The sequence below is a fragment of the Scleropages formosus genome, chromosome 17, assembly GCF_900964775.1.
Source record: "Scleropages formosus chromosome 17, fSclFor1.1, whole genome shotgun sequence".
In the NCBI taxonomy this organism is placed as follows: Eukaryota; Metazoa; Chordata; class Actinopteri; order Osteoglossiformes; family Osteoglossidae; genus Scleropages; species Scleropages formosus.
Window position 1 is genome coordinate 26,969,243 of NC_041822.1, and position 18,253 is coordinate 26,987,495.

General features: G+C 56.4%; 1 protein-coding gene across 1 annotated transcript; it reads left to right on the top strand.

Moving 5' to 3' along the window:
- LOC108921822 (potassium/sodium hyperpolarization-activated cyclic nucleotide-gated channel 1-like) lies at positions 1–15,067 on the top strand. The gene is made up of 8 exons (XM_029259388.1): positions 1–390; positions 5,002–5,425; positions 8,054–8,215; positions 10,161–10,379; positions 11,697–11,843; positions 12,433–12,673; positions 12,758–12,922; positions 14,210–15,067. Exons 1-8 carry the CDS (start codon positions 65–67, stop codon positions 14,956–14,958), a joined length of 2,433 nt encoding a protein of 810 aa, XP_029115221.1. The 5' UTR covers positions 1–64; the 3' UTR covers positions 14,959–15,067.
- Positions 15,068–18,253: the final 3,186 nt, after the last annotated feature.

The window sequence follows — 18,253 nt, forward strand, 5'->3', positions numbered from 1 at the left end:
TTTGCGCCCCGCTCGTTGGCCGAACCGAGCCGAGTCGAGCCGAGCCGAGCCGAGCTGCGAGCCCATGGAGGAGAAGCAGGACGAGAAGCGGGACGGAAACAGCGTGTTCCGGCCGCACGGCACCACCGGCAGCCTCTCCAACTCGGTGGCCTTCAAGCCGGCGGAGGAGCGCGACGAAGCCATGGCCCAGGTGGGGGGCGCGGAGCCGGAGGAGGCGGACGGCGCGTCCCGGCAGTTCGGCTTCATCCAGCGGCAGTTCGGCGCGATGCTGCAGCCCGGAGTGAACAAGTTCTCGCTGAGGATGTTCGGCAGCCAGAAGGCGGTGGAGAAGGAGCAGGAGAGGGTGCAGACGGCAGGGTATTGGATCATACACCCGTACAGCGACTTCAGGTAGGAGGGAGCGCGGCTGGCACACCTGGCTGGACACACACCTGGCTGGACACGCAGCCATACGGTGTGTGCTGAGTGTGTGCTGAGTGTGTGCTGAGTGTGTGCTGAGTGTGTGCTGAGTGCGCACGAGGGACACAGACAGCGGCACTCGGGTTGTTTCTCGTGTCTCGCGGAGGTGAAAAGCGAATCTGAACCTTATGTGCACAGAAACAAACGCGAGATTTTCGTTAAAACATTTCAAGTGTTGAATACGGCACTTCAGTGAAAGTAAAAGGCGTTGGAACTTCTGGGACACCGTGTGAACTGACAGGAATTCGGGGGGGGGGGGGGGGGAGGACTCCTCATAAAGGGTGTTTCACAGTAACGGTCATCAGTGATCAGCGGAGCCGAGTTCCCGTGTTCACTTCACTGTGCCTGTAGCTGAGCCTCATACAGGGATACCTGCAACATGGTATATATGCGCTATACCTTCATATACAGGACCATGGACAGAACACAAGACGGGGCTACAGGACCATGGACGGAACAAGCAAGGGGCGGGGGGGACCGGAGCCTAACCCGGCAGCACAAGGCCGGAGGGGGAGGGGACGCGCCCAGGACGGGACGCCGGTCCGTCGCAAGGCACCCCAAGCGGGACTCGAACCCCAGACCCGCCAGGGAGCCGGACTCAGCCAAACCTGCTGCACCACCCCGCCCCCCTGAACAGGGAACAAGACTGGTATATACCATGCATATACCATGCATATACCCTGTTCCGTGTTCTATCCTCGTCCCTCGTTTCACACAGAACCCAGATCGTACGGTTCGCAGTGTTACAGAAGCCCAAAACTCACCTCCTGCTCAGCACTGACAGGAAATCGCCCAAAAATCGTGGTCGGTCCGGTCAGCCATCAGACCTGGTCCCTGTCCCTGAGCGGTCAGCAGGTTTACCATGAAGGTGAGCTGAAATTAGAACAGTGCCAGGTAACGGGAGCTGGGTGGAGATTACAGTGGGTCTGGAGCACAAAATGAACCTATAGACTGACCTTTACCCCCCAGCAGACAGAAAAGTGTGACACTGTAGTGTGTCTGCGGCGTGTCTGCGGCGTGTCTGCAGTGCGTTTGTGTCTATTACTCTCTCTTTGTCTGTAGTTGTACGCAAACGATCGTCAGTCACACACCGAGGTGTGTTTAACTCCACATATTTCCGCTTGTATCAGCCGGGTGCCGCTCGGGGGCGGGGCTTCATGGGACAGGTGCGCATATTGCGGGGGGGGGGCTCGCAAGTTGACAGGACGGTGAGCTGCACCTGTACCACGGTTTTCGGCAGAAACACTCTGGCGAGGCAGCACCACTGAGACAGAGAGCCCGTGACAACAATGCCACCGTGACTCGGCAGAACCAGCTGCGGTCACGGTCCACTTCTCTGCTCTCAGGGGTCCTTGATACACTTTCCCCAGTCAGCGGTCACACTGCTGATGACATCACTCTGTGGGCGGTCCTTCAGGCTGAACCGTGAGCCAACAGGAGAAGAGCAGAAAGCCCCGCCCTTGCCCACTGGACACGCCCCTCGTCACCTGCCGCTCTGTCCTGGAGCTTTTGGTGTCCAAACCCAGGCACCAGGCAGGTGACATGTGACAGGTGACAAAAACATTTTTGTGTTTGTGCCGCACTTCCGGAGTCATTTCGGCGCCGCTCGCTGCACACACACCTCCTCCAGCCGCATCTCTTGCGTCGGCCCGAAGGCCCAGGAAACTGGACGCCCCACATGTGCGCGCGCACGCACACACACAGACACACACACGCACACACACACACACACACGCACACGCACTCACTCCCCGCCGGAGCTCTTTAAAAATGAATGGCATGTTAGTAACGTTCATTATTCATGGGCTGCTGACAGCTTCGTGCTCCGTGTGTCACCTGCCCCCCCCAGCCCCCACTCGCGTTGTCGGCCGCACGCTCCCTCCATCATCAGGACTAGCGCCGCGTTCGTGTCCGCGTGGGAAACGGTGGCTGTGCTCCGCGAGCCGTGTCGTGTCCCAGAGTTCGCACCGTGTGGCGCTGTCCGCTCGAGACATCGTGTCCTCTCCGGCACAACGCTTTCCTTTCGCAAAATATCGGTTTAATCAACATTGTAACTGAACGTAATCCCAGCACGAGGGACTGGGGGGGTCGGCGTATAGCTGCGGGGCTGTGGCTGTCCCCCCCCAGGGGCCATATTAATAAACATGAACTAAATTGAAGTTCACATTAAAGACTTCCTTTAACTCCCATTTATACAAACCCGTGTGTCCTCAGACCTCAGACCTATATCTGTGTGTGCGTGTGGCTCTGGGGTCTACTCTTCTCTATGTAAAATGGGGCGGCGCAGTGACTAACGCTGCTGTATCACAGCACCTGGATGGTGTGAGAGGATGTGGGTTCGATCACCTCTCAGTCTGTGTGGAGTTTGCATGTTCTCCCCCTGTCTGTCTGGGTTTCCTCCCACAGTCCAAAGACATGCTGTTCAGGTTCCCCCCATGGTGTGTGTGAGAGAGAGAGAGAGAGAGAGAGAGAGAGAGAGAGAGAGAGAGAGAGAGAGAGAGAGAGAGAGAGAGAGAGAGAGAGAGAGTGAGAGTGAGAGTGAGAGTGAGAGTGAGAGTGAGAGTGAGAGTGAGAGTGAGAGAGAGTGAGAGAGAGAGTGAGTGTGAGTGTGTTCCACTGATGTATGGATGAGTGACCCATTGTAAGTAGTGTATCTAGCAGGGTAAGTTACCCTGGTGAATAAGGTGTGTGGGCTCATAACACTACATAGAGTTCATCGGAAGTCGCTTTGGACAAAAGTGTCTGATAAATAAATAAATGTAAAACACACATGAAAGGGACCATGTTTCACTGACTCCTTTTTCTCGCTTGATCTGTTTTGTCACTTTTACTGTTGACCGCCAAACTCGTTCAGAGGCTCAGACGCAGGGAGGATTGTGGGTAAAGGTGTGGGGGGGTGACTGGCTTGGCAAACTCTTCTTGATTTCTGCACAACCGCTAAGGTCCGTCCTTCTATTCGGCAGTGAGTTGCTCCACTGGCCACACGTGTCACGTCTGCACCGGTGGAGTGCATGAAGAGAAGAAGAAAGCTGCTCCTTTAACCAGGTTTACTTTAACCGTTTAAGTGGCTCCGCCCCCAGAGCACACCTCCACGAGGCTCAACCCATCACTTTCAGGGCTGTTTCCTGTGTTCTGTCCTCTGTGGATGGTGCTCGCCGGCACCCATTAGCCGATAGCCCCACCCGCCGATAGCCCCACCCGGTGGTGTCGTTCCCACAACTATCCCACATGAGCTCTCCTGCAGCATCCACATTCACTAGACGTGCAATCAAGGTCTAGCGCGGGATTTAGTGATAAAAAACACGTGAAGCTGCATGACTGTGTGAATACACACTGCAGGCGTGAACGTGTCCTCAGGACGGTGAACACACTTTTCTGGAAAGGAATCAATAATAAATGAGCCGGAGCACTTCCCACCGGCCAGCGCTAACGTGGAGCGGCGGGGCAGGGGTGGGGCAGGGGTGGGGTGGGGGTGGGGGAGGAAAGGGCTGCCACATTTACGAGTGGAGAGTCCAGTTCGACCTTCCAGAGGTGTGTTCCTGCACGGAGGCGGTCTGCAGACATCTGCTGTGCTGTTGGACCCTCTTCTACATGTTGCCTCAAGTGATGACGACCATGATGATGACGTCAGCGCGGCTCAGCTACGTGAACAGCTCCTCTGTCCGCTGTACTCGGCGATGTTCATGATGTCCTGATGTGTTCTGCTGCCTCTCTGCGCCAGCTGATCGTGTAAAAACGGTGCACGGCCGGGCTCCGGCACGGTCTGGCTTCCCTGACCGCTGCAGCGGTCACTGCGTTTCTGCTGGTCAGCTCACACGGTGGGAGTCATCCGGAGGTGACCAGGTGTCCCAGCAGAGCATCGACTGCGCCTGGCAGCACAGGGAGCAAAGTCGCGGTGAAAGGAGAGCTTTCCCCATTGTGTGTGTGTGTGTGTGTGTGTGTGTGTGTGTGTGTGTGTGTGTGTGTGTGTGTGCGTGTACACCGTTGAGCAGCGCCCTTTGACGGCAGTCCTGTGCGTGTGTCCAGCTGTCGTTTTGCGCAGCATGGATATTAAAACCAGAACCAAGTACGTGAAGAACTGATGTGTGCAGGAACCACACTGGTCAGTAGGTGGCGTGGCGGTCGGTCACGCTCTCTGCTAACCTGACAGCTGAGGTTAAGTAGGGACACCTGGTAGTGTAGGAGTTACAGCTGCTGCCTTTCGACCCAGAGGTTGCAGCTTTCATCCCCGTCTCTGGCTGCAGTACCACTGCGCGAGGTACTTACCCTAGAATTACTCCGGTAACCTCACCCAGCTGTAGTGGGTAAATAGTTGTAGGTGATTAACACTCTATGTTACTTTGGGGGGAAAAGTGTCCGATAAACACCTGTTTAGGTGTTAGGAGACAGAATGATCTTGTGTCATGTTACACGAGGCTCGATGAATGGATGAACGATGGATGAATGAATGAACTCCTGCTTCCGGTCTCACATTTTTATGATGGCCAGTTGATCGATCCATCCATCCATCGATCCATTGATTGGCTCGTTCGCCTGTTGCAGGTTCTACTGGGACTTGATCATGCTCATCATGATGATGGGAAATCTGATCATCATTCCTGTGGGAATTACCTTCTTCACGGAGCAGACGAGCACCACGTGGCTCGTGTTCAACGTGGCCTCCGACACCATCTTCCTCGTGGACCTGGTCATGAACTTCCGCACGGGCATCGTCAACGAGGAGAGCTCCGAGATCATTCTGGACCCCAAGGTGATCAAGCTGAACTACCTCAAGAGCTGGTTCGTCGTGGACTTCCTGTCCTCCATACCCGTGGACTACATCTTCCTCATCGTGGAGAAGGGCTTCGACTCGGAGGTGTACAAGACGGCGCGGGCCTTGCGCATCGTCCGCTTCACCAAGATCCTCAGCCTGCTGCGGCTGCTCAGGTTGTCGCGCCTCATCAGGTACATCCACCAGTGGGAGGAGGTAAGGAGCTTCTTGACGCGAACGCGAACGCGAACGCGAGTGGGAACAGGAACAGGAAGGAGTTTCACATGCTCGAGTGTATTCATTTGTCATGACGTTTTCTTTGTGCGTCTGTTTGGCAAAAGCCACATCTGCGGTGGGTGGAGAACCCGCGTTTCCTGCCCGAGCCGACAGGTGGCGGTACGGAGCGCCCAGACGGGACAGAAGAGTGGGAGCCCCTTGTTCACCTCGCTTTCACGGTGTTTACAGCTCCCGTCTGCTGCTCCTGAGTGTCGCTGATCAATGACGACTTGAGGAGGGCTGTTCCTGTTTGCGGTGTCAATCAATCAGCACCGAACAGCAGTTTGTGGGACGACGCAATTTTCTTTTCCACCATTTTTGTGTTAATTTTAATGTTTCAAAGGACTTTTTTACTGCCGCTCTATGTGAGCCATTTGGAGGCCGTGTGTCGTGAATAAGTCGAGACACATCCTTTTTATTCGCCTTCTGTCGCGCTGCATTTTTGAGTTATGAACGAAGTGAGTTATGAACACATCTCTGCTTCAGCTTTTGTTAGTAGGGTGTGCAGGATGCCGTGCAGCAGGAACATCCCTGGAAGATATGTTTATCCTTTTCTCTTTATGTTTCTTTATATTTTGCGGCACGGGGCTTTGGCTAAAATTAATTCCCGATGATTGCGCTTCGTGGAAACTCGTGACTCTTTGTCGTGATGCTCAGTTTTCCGCTGCAGCTAATCCTTCAAATCTGCAGCTGTGTCGTGTCCCACAGCCAGCTGCTCACATCTGCAGGGCTCCCACAGCACACTCGCCACACACACCCTGTAAGACTCCACCCAGACATGTTGCAGGCGGTGCCCTTGGTAATTTATGATTGTTAATGTATGGTTGTCATGACAACTAACGACCTCACGGTAAACAGTGGAACTGGGTGAAACTCGGAGTAACGCTCAAGCAGCTCACATGAGTGCCTCCTTGTGGGCAGTGCTGGGAATCAGTAAGTAGCTCACCAAGGCCAGGGACTTGCAATTGGATTGATTGATTGATTGACTGATTGATTGACTGATTGATTGTTTGTTTATTACATCCTCTTTTGATTCGTGGCTCTGACATCTCGAAGCCCATTGCCCGCTGCGTTCTCCTTCTTTGTGGGGACATTTTCCTCTGAGAAATCATGACTAACGACTCCTTCGGGTCACTGGAGCCCAGAGTGCCTACATTACATATTCTGTGCTGGAAAGAGTGTGTGATGCTGTGCGATGCTGCGTGATGCTGATTTCCTGTTTCCTGACACTGCCCCCAGTGAAGCAGTGACATGAAAGGAGGACCTTGCTCTGACCCACAGAGCCATATGCCCCGCCCCAGCGATACAGATTAAAATCATTTTAAAAAACAATAACTGTGAATAAATCCAGCGTGCGAGGGCTGGGGGGACAATTAGCGTGTGGTGTCGGCTTTCAAATCCCCCAGACCGCCCGGCGGGGGGGGGGGGGGGGGGGGTTGGGGGTCCGCAGGTTTGTTTACCCACAGCTTCTTACTGTAGCGGGGGGGGCAAAGAGGATTACTGAGTTGCGTTTGGGGACGAGATGCTGTCCGTTCGCCTCGTGACGTCCACGGCCCCCCCAGCACACAGGTGAGGTGAGTGCTGGGTGTGACGTCCCTGCCCACCGAAAAGGAGCCAATGGGCTCCTGGAGGGGAGGGGGGCATTGTATTAATCCTTCTCATTAATTTCATTCTTACTGTGATTTACGGCGGTACAGGATCCAGGTGTGGTACCGGCGGGGACCTGTACCGCAGTAATCCCCGGTAAGAATTAAAGCGCAAAACAAGATTGCAGTCTGCAGAAATAATAGTCGAGTTCTGCCATATGGTGCAGTTTGGCTCCAAGAGATGAAGAAGATTTGGGGCATTTTAGTGCTTTCGGAGCTATGGATTAACGTGAGTTACGCAACACGAGGAGCAGGAGCGCCGTGTGGACACACGCTGCGCCGAGCGGCACAACTTACAGCACATTTACCACGTTTTGTCTGTCGTTGTGCGTTTAATGGGTCGAGAGGCTTCAGCGTTCGAATTACTGCTCAGTTACTGCTCAGCCCCTAGGGGGCGCACCGGTTAGTGCCGCCGCCTTGCAGCGGAAGGGCTCGGGTTTGAATCCCACCTCCCGCTCCAGTGCCCTTGATCAAGGTACTTACCCTGGATCGACAGAGTAAAGATTACCCTGCTCTCATTGTAAAATAACAATGCTAACCGATGCATTTCGTCAAGCTGAAGTTGTGCGTACGTGCATGCGTGCGTGCAACTGCAAGCTGTTCTCCGTTCCTGCAGGAGTAACCTTGAGAAGAGCAGGTCCTGTGCCCCCCCCCCCCAGAGCCAATAAGCCACGCCCCCTCGCAGGCTGCCTCGCCCAGTTGGTGCTCCCCCACAGAGAAGTGGCTCGTGATTGGTTGATTTAGATTAGCTGCAGTTTGCGCGCGCACACACACGCGCAGTGACGGGTCGCAAACTGAGATTCCTCACGACTGCGCCGCCTGCTGGCCGCGTTCAAAACCGAGCGGCAGCGGGGAGGTCGTCGGCCCGGCGCTGTGGGAGCGACCCCGCGTAGCCTAACGCCGAGCACGTTCACCTTCCCAGATCTTCCACATGACCTATGACCTGGCCAGCGCCGTCGTCCGCATCTTCAACCTCATCGGCATGATGCTGCTGCTGTGCCACTGGGACGGGTGCCTGCAGTTCCTCGTCCCGCTGCTGCAGGACTTCCCGTCCGACTGCTGGGTGTCCCTAAACGGTATGGTTGTAAGTATTGGCGCTTCTTCGTCGCTCCTCTCCTCGTTTCCCATGATGCAGCAGTGCGGCTCACGACTCCACCTTGTTCACTCGCGTCTGTCTGTAGTTTGACTCTAAATCAGTGCAAGTGTTCCAGTGTCATTGAAGGCTCGTGGGTCTGCTGGGGGGGGGGGTGCGGTGTGTGGTGGGTCTGGGGTTCGAGTCCCGCTTGGGGTGCCTTGTGATGGAATGGCATCCCATCCTGGATGTGTCCCCTCCCCCTCCAGCTTTGCGCCCCATGTTGCCGGGTTAGGCTCCGGTTCGCCATGACCCCACTCGGGATAAGCGGCTTCAGCCCGTGTGTGTGTGTGTGTGTGTGTGTGTGTGTGTGTGTGTGTGTGTGTGGCTCTGCTGTGCGAAGGGGTGACGGTGCTGGGATGGAATGGACTGGATTGAACTGGACTGGAAATGGGATGTTCTCCTGGTGCACGGAGATGTTCTGCAGGTGCTGCTCTCTAGAGCCACTGGTCCAGGTTCTGCTCTCGCACCACGTCCTTCTCACCGCGACCCTCAGGACGGCGCAGCAAACGGTGCCATTTGGAAAGCGCTGGGTTCCGCTCACCCGGTAGAGACGCGGAGGGGGCCGAGACGGGCGGCGCACCTGGGTCCTCTACGTACACCCATTGGGCCATTGACATAGTGGGTCATTTTTATAGTGTTGCTGCAGGGTTAGTACCTGGATAAAGGGTACAACAGCAGGAGGGCGATTCTGATTGTAAGGCAATGGCACTAACTGCTGCGCCACCTGCTGGCCCATTCAGGTCACACCTGTGTCCGCAGCGACTCGTTTACTTGGAGTGCAGCAGCTCGCGGTCAATTTAGCACCAGGAAACCTTTAGGAAACCGGTCATTATGGCTCCCTGAGCACCGCGCTACTGATTGTCCCTAAAGAACAGAATGACGCAAAGGTCCTTGTGTGTGTGTGTGCGCGTGTGTTGTGCACCCTTCACAGTTATGATTGCTGAGAACCAGGTGGACCTGGCACAGCGCCATCGCTTCACTACACCTGTGCGCTACACCTGTGTTTGAGGAGCCCTGCAGGAATGTCCCTGCCGGTCACTGCGGGTCACTGCGGGTCGGCGCCGTTTGTCCCCGAAGATCGGGGGCCTGGGGTGCCACCCTACTTCCTTCTCACGCCGGAACTTTGTAGCCGTTCGTATTTGCTCGTTTATGGAGTTGGGCTCGTGTTCCTGGCACCTCGATCCGTATTCCGTGTTCCTCCGACACACCACGTCAGCACTTTGGGGCCTCGCAGAGACATCAGCAAGAAGCAGCAGAACCTCCGAGCGCCGACTCGCTGCCTGCGCGGAGATGTTCATAAACGCTGGAGGCTCCCTGACTCTGACCAGTGTGGGGCGTGAAGGAGGGGCTTTACGCTCACAGGGGGAGAGGTCAGAGTTGGAGAGGGCGCTGCGCCTTTCCTTGCTTAACTTCACAAGAGTCTCAGGTGGCTCCTGCAGATCACATTTACCATGTTTTCACCCCATACCTGTGCCAGCCAGCGTAGTGTCCCGTCTCCTTGGTGACCACAGACAAAGATGGCAAAACGGCAGTGAGTGGCGCGCTGTGCGGTCGCACCCCCTGCTGTTGTGCCCTCGGTCAAGGTACTTACCCTGAACTCACACAGTAAAAATTACCCTGCTGCATAAAGGGGTAAATCACTGTAAGTAGCTGAGTGTGCAAACCCAGTGCAGTGTGAGTGAGAGAAGTAGGGAAGCGTTGAGCAGCAACACTGAGGGTGTCACCAGCAGGGCTGCGTGCGCCTCTCATGTGCTCAGTGCACGGTGCGTGAGCGCGCGCGCGTGTGCGTGTGTGCGTGTGTGCGTGTGTGCGTGTGTGTGCGCGCCCGCCCGCCCGCCCGCCCGCACCGTACTCCTGCTCTCCTCTGCTGCTCTGCCCCACCCCCTGTTTGCAGAACGACACCTGGGGGAAGCAGTACTCGTACGCCCTCTTCAAGGCCATGAGCCACATGCTGTGCATCGGCTACGGCGCCCGTTCGCCCGTCAGCATGTCCGACGTGTGGATCACCATGCTCAGCATGATCGTGGGCGCCACCTGCTACGCCATGTTCGTGGGCCACGCCACCGCCCTCATCCAGTCGCTGGACTCGTCCCGGCGCCAGTACCAGGAGAAGGTAGGGTCGCTGCCCCCACCCCGTGTTACCGACACACGACGCGAACCTTCCTTGTTCTCGGTTGCATTTCCTGCAAGTGGCTCCGTTCCTCCCTTCCTGCCCGCAGCAGAGAGCAGGCGGCCTGTACCCAGAGCGGTAAAGAGTGCCGTGGCACCGCCTCCACTCAACTCCTCTCCACACTATTTACAGCTGCTGTCCTTTCGCCCGTCCTGAGGGTCGGCGGTCAGTCGGTCGGCGCCGTTTGTGGACACAGTGCACCTTTCTTTCGCTCCTCTCACACTAGTGCCGCTCACAGTTGATAGAAATGTCACAATTAGTGCTCTTACCAAGTGCTTTTTACGCTCTAGCTGCTACATCTTTACACAACCTGAGTGGGGAAGGAACCGAGGGAGGTGTGTATCATTGTGCTCTTCCGTATTCTCCATCCATCCATCGTCAACAACCGCTTGTCCCCGGCGGGGCCGCGGCAAACCGGAGCCTAATCCGGCAACACGGGGCGTAAGGCTCGGGGGGAGGGGACACGCCCAGGACGGGACCCCAGACCCATCACGCAGCGGGCACCGGCTGAACTGTCCGCGCCATCGCACCCCCCCTCCCGTATTCTCACCTGGTGGTAAAAGTGACTCGAGTTACAAACGAATCCACTTACAAACAGTCATATTTGTTTCTTGATTATTTCCTTAATTAACAACGTGTGTCTGTGTCGAACCCCAGACCGGGACGGGGCCCCGTCAGCGGTGCGCAGGCTCCTTCCTGAATCGAGACGACACTGAGACGCAGCCCAGTGTGTCCATATGGCCCCCGAGGCTCCGAGCCGCAGTCAGTCAGACGTGTCCACCGGTGTTGCGAGAGTTCTGAATGTGGGGGGATTCAGCAGCTCTGAAGGACACTGGGAGCTCATTCCAGGGTCCAAACTTAGTGGACCACCGCACTTGTGACTGAGCTGCGTTCGGTGTGTTCTGAGATGAGGGTGGATCCCGCAGATGTTGTATGTGCAGGACCAGGCTATGGCTTCGACGCTCTACGGGACGCAGAGACTCTAGTCATCGTTGCCCACAGGTGCACCTGGTCAGCGATGAAGCAGATGACATGAGATGAGTCGTCTGCTTTGGTCGCTGACTGAGTGAGGCTGAGCAGGCCGTGCGGAGGCAGGGGTGGGGCTGGGGCTGGGGCTCGAAGACCCCTTTGCTCTGAAAACACCACGTGTGTTTCCTTCGGAAGGTTCAAGCCGCCTTCGATATTGCGGACGCTGCAGCGGAGACGTGTTGGATCCGTGACGTGATGCTCCGTGACATTGACCCGTGTCTCTCGTTCCAGTACAAACAAGTGGAGCAGTACATGTCCTTCCACAAGCTGCCAGCCGACATGCGCCAGAAGATCCACGACTACTACGAGCACCGCTACCAGGGCAAGATCTTCGACGAGGACAGCATCTTAAGCGAGCTGAACGACCCGCTGAAGGAGGTGAGGTCGCTGAGCCAAGGCGACGCCCCGCATTTCGGCACCGACCGCAGCTCGTCGGCGTTCGCAGTGAAACCTCACGAGACCTTGGAAGGGGCGTGGAGGCGATGAGTGGAGCGCTGACGCAAAGATGAGGGTCGTGTCGGGGAGGAACGCGGCGCTAGTGGGTGTGACGCTGAGGGCGGAGATGGGTGATGGCAACGAGGATGGTGCTGGTGATGATGATGCTGACAGTAACGGTGATGATAATGATCATGGTGACGACAACACTAATAACGGCAATGATGACGATGGTGGCCATGCGCTGTCTGCTGAGCGGGTGTTCAGAAGGTCTTGTCCTCGGAAGTTGTTTGGCGTCACTGCAGGTTGGGGGGGCGCAGACACGCACGGGAAGGATGAGGGACAGCGGTCACTTGAGAACAATAAAGCTCAGGATCTGGTTCCCCTTCTGTGGAGACCTTGATGTCGTCGGGGCGTCACGGTGGCGTCTGCCCGCGGTTCCACTGCCTCCCCGATGCCGTTAGTCTCGCGTTTCTCCGCTGCTACATGTGACGCGACACGTTGTGTGTGTGTCCCCCCACCACCTTCTCAGGAGATCGTGAACTTCAACTGCCGCAAGCTGGTGGCCACCATGCCCCTGTTCGCCAACGCTGACCCCAACTTCGTGACGGCCATGCTGAGCAAGCTCAGGTTCGAGGTGTTCCAGCCCAACGACTACATCATCCGCGAAGGGACTGTGGGCAAGAAGATGTACTTCATCCAGCACGGCGTGGCCAGCGTCATCACCAAGATGAACAAGGAGATGAAGCTGACGGACGGCTCCTACTTCGGAGGTGCGCGGAGCGTGACCCCACACGTGACCCCACGCGTGACCGCTGGCGTGACCTCGGCGTGACCCCATGCCTGTCTCCCCCCAGAGATCTGCCTGTTGACGAAGGGACGCCGTACGGCCAGCGTGAGGGCGGACACCTACTGCCGCCTGTACTCGCTGTCGGTGGACCACTTCAACGAGGTTCTCGAGGAGTACCCCATGATGAGGCGGGCCTTCGAGACCGTGGCCATCGACCGGCTCGACCGCATCGGTGAGTGCAGCAGAGCTCGTGGAACGCGTTCCCTCGTGGACATCCCTGCATTGTCCTCCAGGATGAACAAAGTGTCCATCCGTCTTTCTGTCTGCCAGTCTGTCTGTCCCTGCCTCTTCCGTCTGTCTGTCGGCGCGCAGTTGTCTCCGGCACCGGCGGCGCTGTCCCTGTTCCTGCTGGCGCTGCACACACTCACCATGTTTGCGCTGTCAGCTATTAATACATTTCCATATTTAGTCTGCTCTTCTGGTCCATCACAGAACGGCTCTTTCTGGACTCCTCCTGCTTTTGATGTCCCCCAAATAACAGCACAACTTTCCTTCAAAGTGCAAGAGGAAAAATAGTGTCGTAGGGAAGAGCGGAGCTCTGTGCTGTGCTGTGCTGTGCTGCTCCGTGCTGCTCCGTGCTGCGATCGCCTTCGCTGCTCACTTTTCCCGTGCCTCTGCTCGGGTTCGACTCATTCTACAGGGTACACAGCAGCGCTTGCGAAGGGCTTTTCCACCAAACAAATGTCATACCGGTAGGAGGCGTCCGCCTGCTGCGATCCAGTGTCCTATCAGCTTTCCCACCTCCTCCGTAGGAATAGCTCACCGAGCTCCGGTTTCGATATTAATCTGAACCTGACGAAGCAGAAATCAGAGAGAAGAGCATCGGCCAGACCGAGTGCAGATATAAATCACATTTCTCAGTTTTCACCGCGGTGAAAAGACCGAGAGTCCTCCTCATGGCCATGGTATGAGAGAGAAGGGCGTGTCCCGCACACACACAGCGCAAAGTAATGGGGCCAATCAGTGTTCACTTTTTCCACGAGAAACAACAAGGATTCGAACCCTCGCAGCAGGAACGTGTCTAACGTGCCTAACGGAGATCCGGAGGAACAAGCGAAACTCCAGTGTTCACGGGACGTTTATTAACGGTGTTTCCCCTTTGAACATCACTTCTATAGGAGCTGCCTGAGGGATGTGAACCAGCAACACGCTGGTGTGACACACATAAGCTGTGTGTCTGAAGCTCTTTGTCTGTTGCTGATTCACTTTTTTTACTCCGTTTTGTACTTTGCTTTGGAGAAAAGTGTCTCATTTACATTCATCTGACGCTTCTCTCGAGAGCGACGTACACTGTTAGGCCACAGTGACTGACCCATTTACACTGCTGCAGTAATTCAGGGTAAGTACCTTGCTCAGGGTACTACAGCTGGAGGTGGGATTCAAACCAGCAACCCCTAGATCGAATGTGAATGTTAACAGTGCCCCCCCACTCACAGCAGCCTGCTCCGTTGCCCCCCAGGGAAAAAGAACTCCCTGCTTCTGCAGAAGTTCCAGAAGGACCTGAACGCCGGAGTCTTCAACACGCACGAGAACGAGATCCTGAAGCAGATCATCCGGCAGGACCGGGAGATGGTCGTCAGCGTGGAACGCGACCAGTCTGCTGGGGGGCTCAACTCCAACTCGGTGATGCGGTCGCCGGGGCGACCGCTCCTGTCGGCCCCCCTGCAGCAGTGCGCCTCCCCCCGCGTGCTCCCCCCCATCCTGCCGCCCATCAACTCCCCCTGCCCCTCCCCCTCGCCCGGCCCCGCTCCGCCGACGCCCCTCCCCCGCCACGGCTCGGCGCCGTCCTCGTGCCCATTCACTCCGGGAGCGGGGAGCCCGTCCGTCTCCGGTGCCCCGGTGGGCCGGACGTTTGTCTACGGCTCCCCCGGGGCGTCCCAGCTCTCCCTGGTGCACCAGGCGGCCGCGTCCCCCCCCCGCAGGGCTGCGCAGGCCCCGGCCCCGGGTGCCCTCGGCATGGACGCGCGTCCCCTGTCCGCCTCCCAGCCGGCCCTCCCCCACGAGAGCGCGCCGCTGGGGGCGAGGGTCACGGTGGCGCCGGGGGAGTCCCCGAGCAGGGTGCTCAGACAGATGTCGTCCGGCGCCTCGCTGCCGCCACCCCTGCTGCCCCCCGCCCAGCGCCGGGATTCCCCTCCCAGGATGGAGTCCACGGGTCACGACAGCACAGAGCCGGAGTCAGACAAGCTGCGCTTCTCCTCCAACTTGTGATGGAGAGTCTCTCCTCTGAGCCCTTGGTGGAACAGACCTTCTAGACCCCACCCCCACCCCCACTTCGGCGGAGGACCGCGACGGACTCGTGAATCCCAAGTCTTCCTCTTGGACGGTTTTGCCTGCTGTTCCGCGAGCTTCCGGCACTTTCCCTGTCCCTGGGGAGGCGAGGGGAGGAGCCCGTGCGTGAGTGTGGGCGTGTGTGAGTGAGTGTGCGCGTGTGTGTATGCGCGTGCGCGCGGCCTGACAGCGAGAAGCCCAGTGCTGTTTGCGTGGAGTCGACCGCAGGGGCTTTTCTACTCGTACCTTCGTACAGAGACGGACATTTCACTGGCATCGCCTGCTCACTCTGCGCATTTACTGTGTTTTTACACTACAGCATCATCATTTTTCATTGGAGCAGCAGGTTCCTCGGTGAGGTCAGGGTCAGTCCCTATCGGCATGTGGGTGGTCCCAGGTATGAAGGGTTCGCACCTGTAGCATCTCCAGGAGAGACACCCCCCTCCCACTCAGCCCCCTGAACAACTGAGTGTTTCGTCCCCACCCGGTGTGACAGGTGTCGGTCATCGTCCAGCCGATGGACCAGAAGCCCTGGAGGACTGCGGTGTTTGTGTGTGTGTGTGTGTGTGTGTGTGTGTGTGTGTGTGTGTGTGTGTTCTCCCCGAAGCTCCACCTCCGGCCTCCAGCAGCCCCTTCAGAAACGGTGCTGGACGTCCAGAAGGTCCACAAGTTCCAGCAAAGTTCGGGGGGTTCAAGGTGGCTCAGTGAGTGGTTCATCAGCGTCTCTGGTGGACACCATGGAACTGCTCCATTCCCAGTGATGATCCGGAGCGATGGAGTGCGTGTTTGTGCGTGAGTGTGTCTCCCCCCTCGGACCCGCTGCTAGTATCAGAGACAATAAACTCCCCGGTGATTTTTAACTCCTTCTGCAGGAAGAGACTCGTTTGGTTCCCTCCTCACTGGTGCTCCTGCTCCTCCAGCATCACGTCTGCGTGCAGCTCAGGGAAGTGAGTCTCAGGAGGAGCGTCAGGAAACACGATAAAACACTTTCAAGGAGACAGTTAAAAAGATGTAAAAAAAGCCCTTTTGTTTTATTTTTACTCCTTTCTGATGAGAGACGGCGCTTCTTGAACAGCAGAAACTTCTCAACTGTCCATCACACACTTTGAAGAGCCTCCAAGAACACCAGTGTGAGAAGTGTGGCTGCGTGGGGGGTGAGCTCGTTCTGTCTCACACACACACACACACACACACACACACACACGTGTGCGCAATCACAGCACGCTGCTCGACACCCCTCCTCAGCTGGGCTCCTCTGTATTTCGCCGGGACTCGTGGCCACAAGCGCCCAGGAATTAAGTTTAATTTACACATGTATTAAAAATGTATTAAAAACTGTATTACAAGTGTAAAAAACTGAGATTTATTCACCTGTCTCTCCACCTCCTCTCATGAGCTCTGGAGTGTAACAGCAGAAAGAGGAATCTTCACACACATGTGCGCAGAGTCAGTACATTGGCTCCACGTTACAAAAGTTTGAAGATACACATTTCCCACTTTGTTTTTAACTGCGTTTAGTTCTCCTTTCTGAAAAGTCTCAACTGTGCTGCAGCGTAAAACCAACCTGTGTTCATCCTCCAGGCCAGCAGGGGGCAGTAAGAGCAGTCAAACAGCAGTGCGGTGTCCCCTCGCTTTAAGCCAACTCGCCTCCGCTGTGTTCACGGCTCCCGGCCGGGTTTCCAAGTGTCGGTGATCAGTAGCGAGACGAAGAACGTTGACAGTGTTTGTGGGACAGGTCGGTGACCAGTGAAGACACTGAACAGGAGTTTGTGGAAACATCATTAGTTTTCAGTCATTTTAATTTTCTATTAATTCTGATGTCACTGCAAACAAATAAAATATGGAACTGTGGGACGTCTGTGTTGTCGCACCTCCTGTTCGAGAGCGCCCCCTCTCGGTGCAGGTAGTGCAGCTACTGAACTGTAAAGAGTCATGCGTACCGGAGCTGTGCTGCGCCCCCGCGGGACTGCGACTGTGTGCCTGTATGACTGCGCCTGTCAAGTACTGGTCTCGGCTCCAGTCCAGTTCTCTCAGGGCTCGGCCCTCTTACAGCAATGGGCTTCCTCACACCCAAAGAGCAGCGTTTGTTTTGTCCTTCCTTTCTGCCTGTCACATTTTACTGCCTTCGTGCTGCAATAAACACTGCATCACGGTGACCCGACCCCCCTCCCACCAGCCGTCTCTGTCGAGCCCACAGCGGCGCCACTGCATGACGAACGGTTGGATTGGAAGCCAAGTCCCCGCAGGCCTGCGTGTCTGCCCCAGACAGTGTGGTGGGACTTGAACCCCACGAGAAGCTATGTTCTGGTCCTCATGTGCAGGACTCTGGGCTGAAGCCAGAGCCCATTAGGAGGAGCTAAGGTTGGGTGGGGGCTTATTCCCTTACACAGGGCATTTTACTGAAATTAATTGTACAATCATACACATAATGATCCATATAATCGGGTTACGTGGATAACCCGCCACCCCCCCCCCGCCGTGTGGCCTCCAGTGATGTAACATCCATCTGCGGCGCACAGATGCACAGGAGACGGGCGGCTGGACGGTGTCACACGGCCATCACTCCAGCACTTTGTACAGAGAACACGAGTGCGATTCCAACAATCCAGGATTCAAAACATCTGTCAAGAGCCCGAGTTAAGCAGAGAGACATGAGGTGTCTGGTCCACTTCGCTGCGGCATCAGTACAGTTACGGTCCATCCCTCTGTCCATTGGTCCTCATTCTCTGAGAGAAGGTGTGTGACCCTCAGGCTCCTGTAACAGCTCTCATGTCTCCAGCAGAACCGTAGTAAATTGTGTCATGTGACAGAGTTGACGGTTACTTTGCTCAGGGGACCATGGGTTTGACAACAGTTCTATGGTCATGTTTACAACACAAACTGCAGGAACAAAACTGCACACTGACGGTGCATTACGGTCCATTTCCAGCAGAGGCAAGGCGCTGCCTCCGTGTCCGCCGATGTGCACTGAGGACCGCAGCAGGAACAGAGCAGTTAGATGGAGTGCCTTTAAAGGCAGTTTAACTGAAACACAAAGATGAGATTCTTGCAGCAAGCTGGCGGGGGGGGGGTCAGGTGTGGTAACCCAGCGCCTAGAGCCCAACACCGAAACGAACACGCCGGACACACCGAGAAACGTTCAGCACTCTCCTGTGTGTGGTGCAGCACTTACTGGCCCAAGGACATGGAGACACGTGGGCAGGGACACACAAGGGTCACACAGAGCTCACGTGGA

What these genes read in the sequence shown, in the direction of transcription:
- LOC108921822 (XM_029259388.1), top strand. Translation starts at nt 65, where the DNA reads ATGGAGGAGAAGCAGGACGAGAAGCGGGACGGAAACAGCGTGTTCCGG. An exon ending in GGCGCCAGTACCAGGAGAAG is followed by an intron (nt 10,380 to 11,696) that starts GTAGGGTCGCTG and finishes CTCTCGTTCCAG; the next exon opens with TACAAACAAGTGGAGCAGTA. An exon ending in TGAACGACCCGCTGAAGGAG is followed by an intron (nt 11,844 to 12,432) that starts GTGAGGTCGCTG and finishes CCACCTTCTCAG; the next exon opens with GAGATCGTGAACTTCAACTG.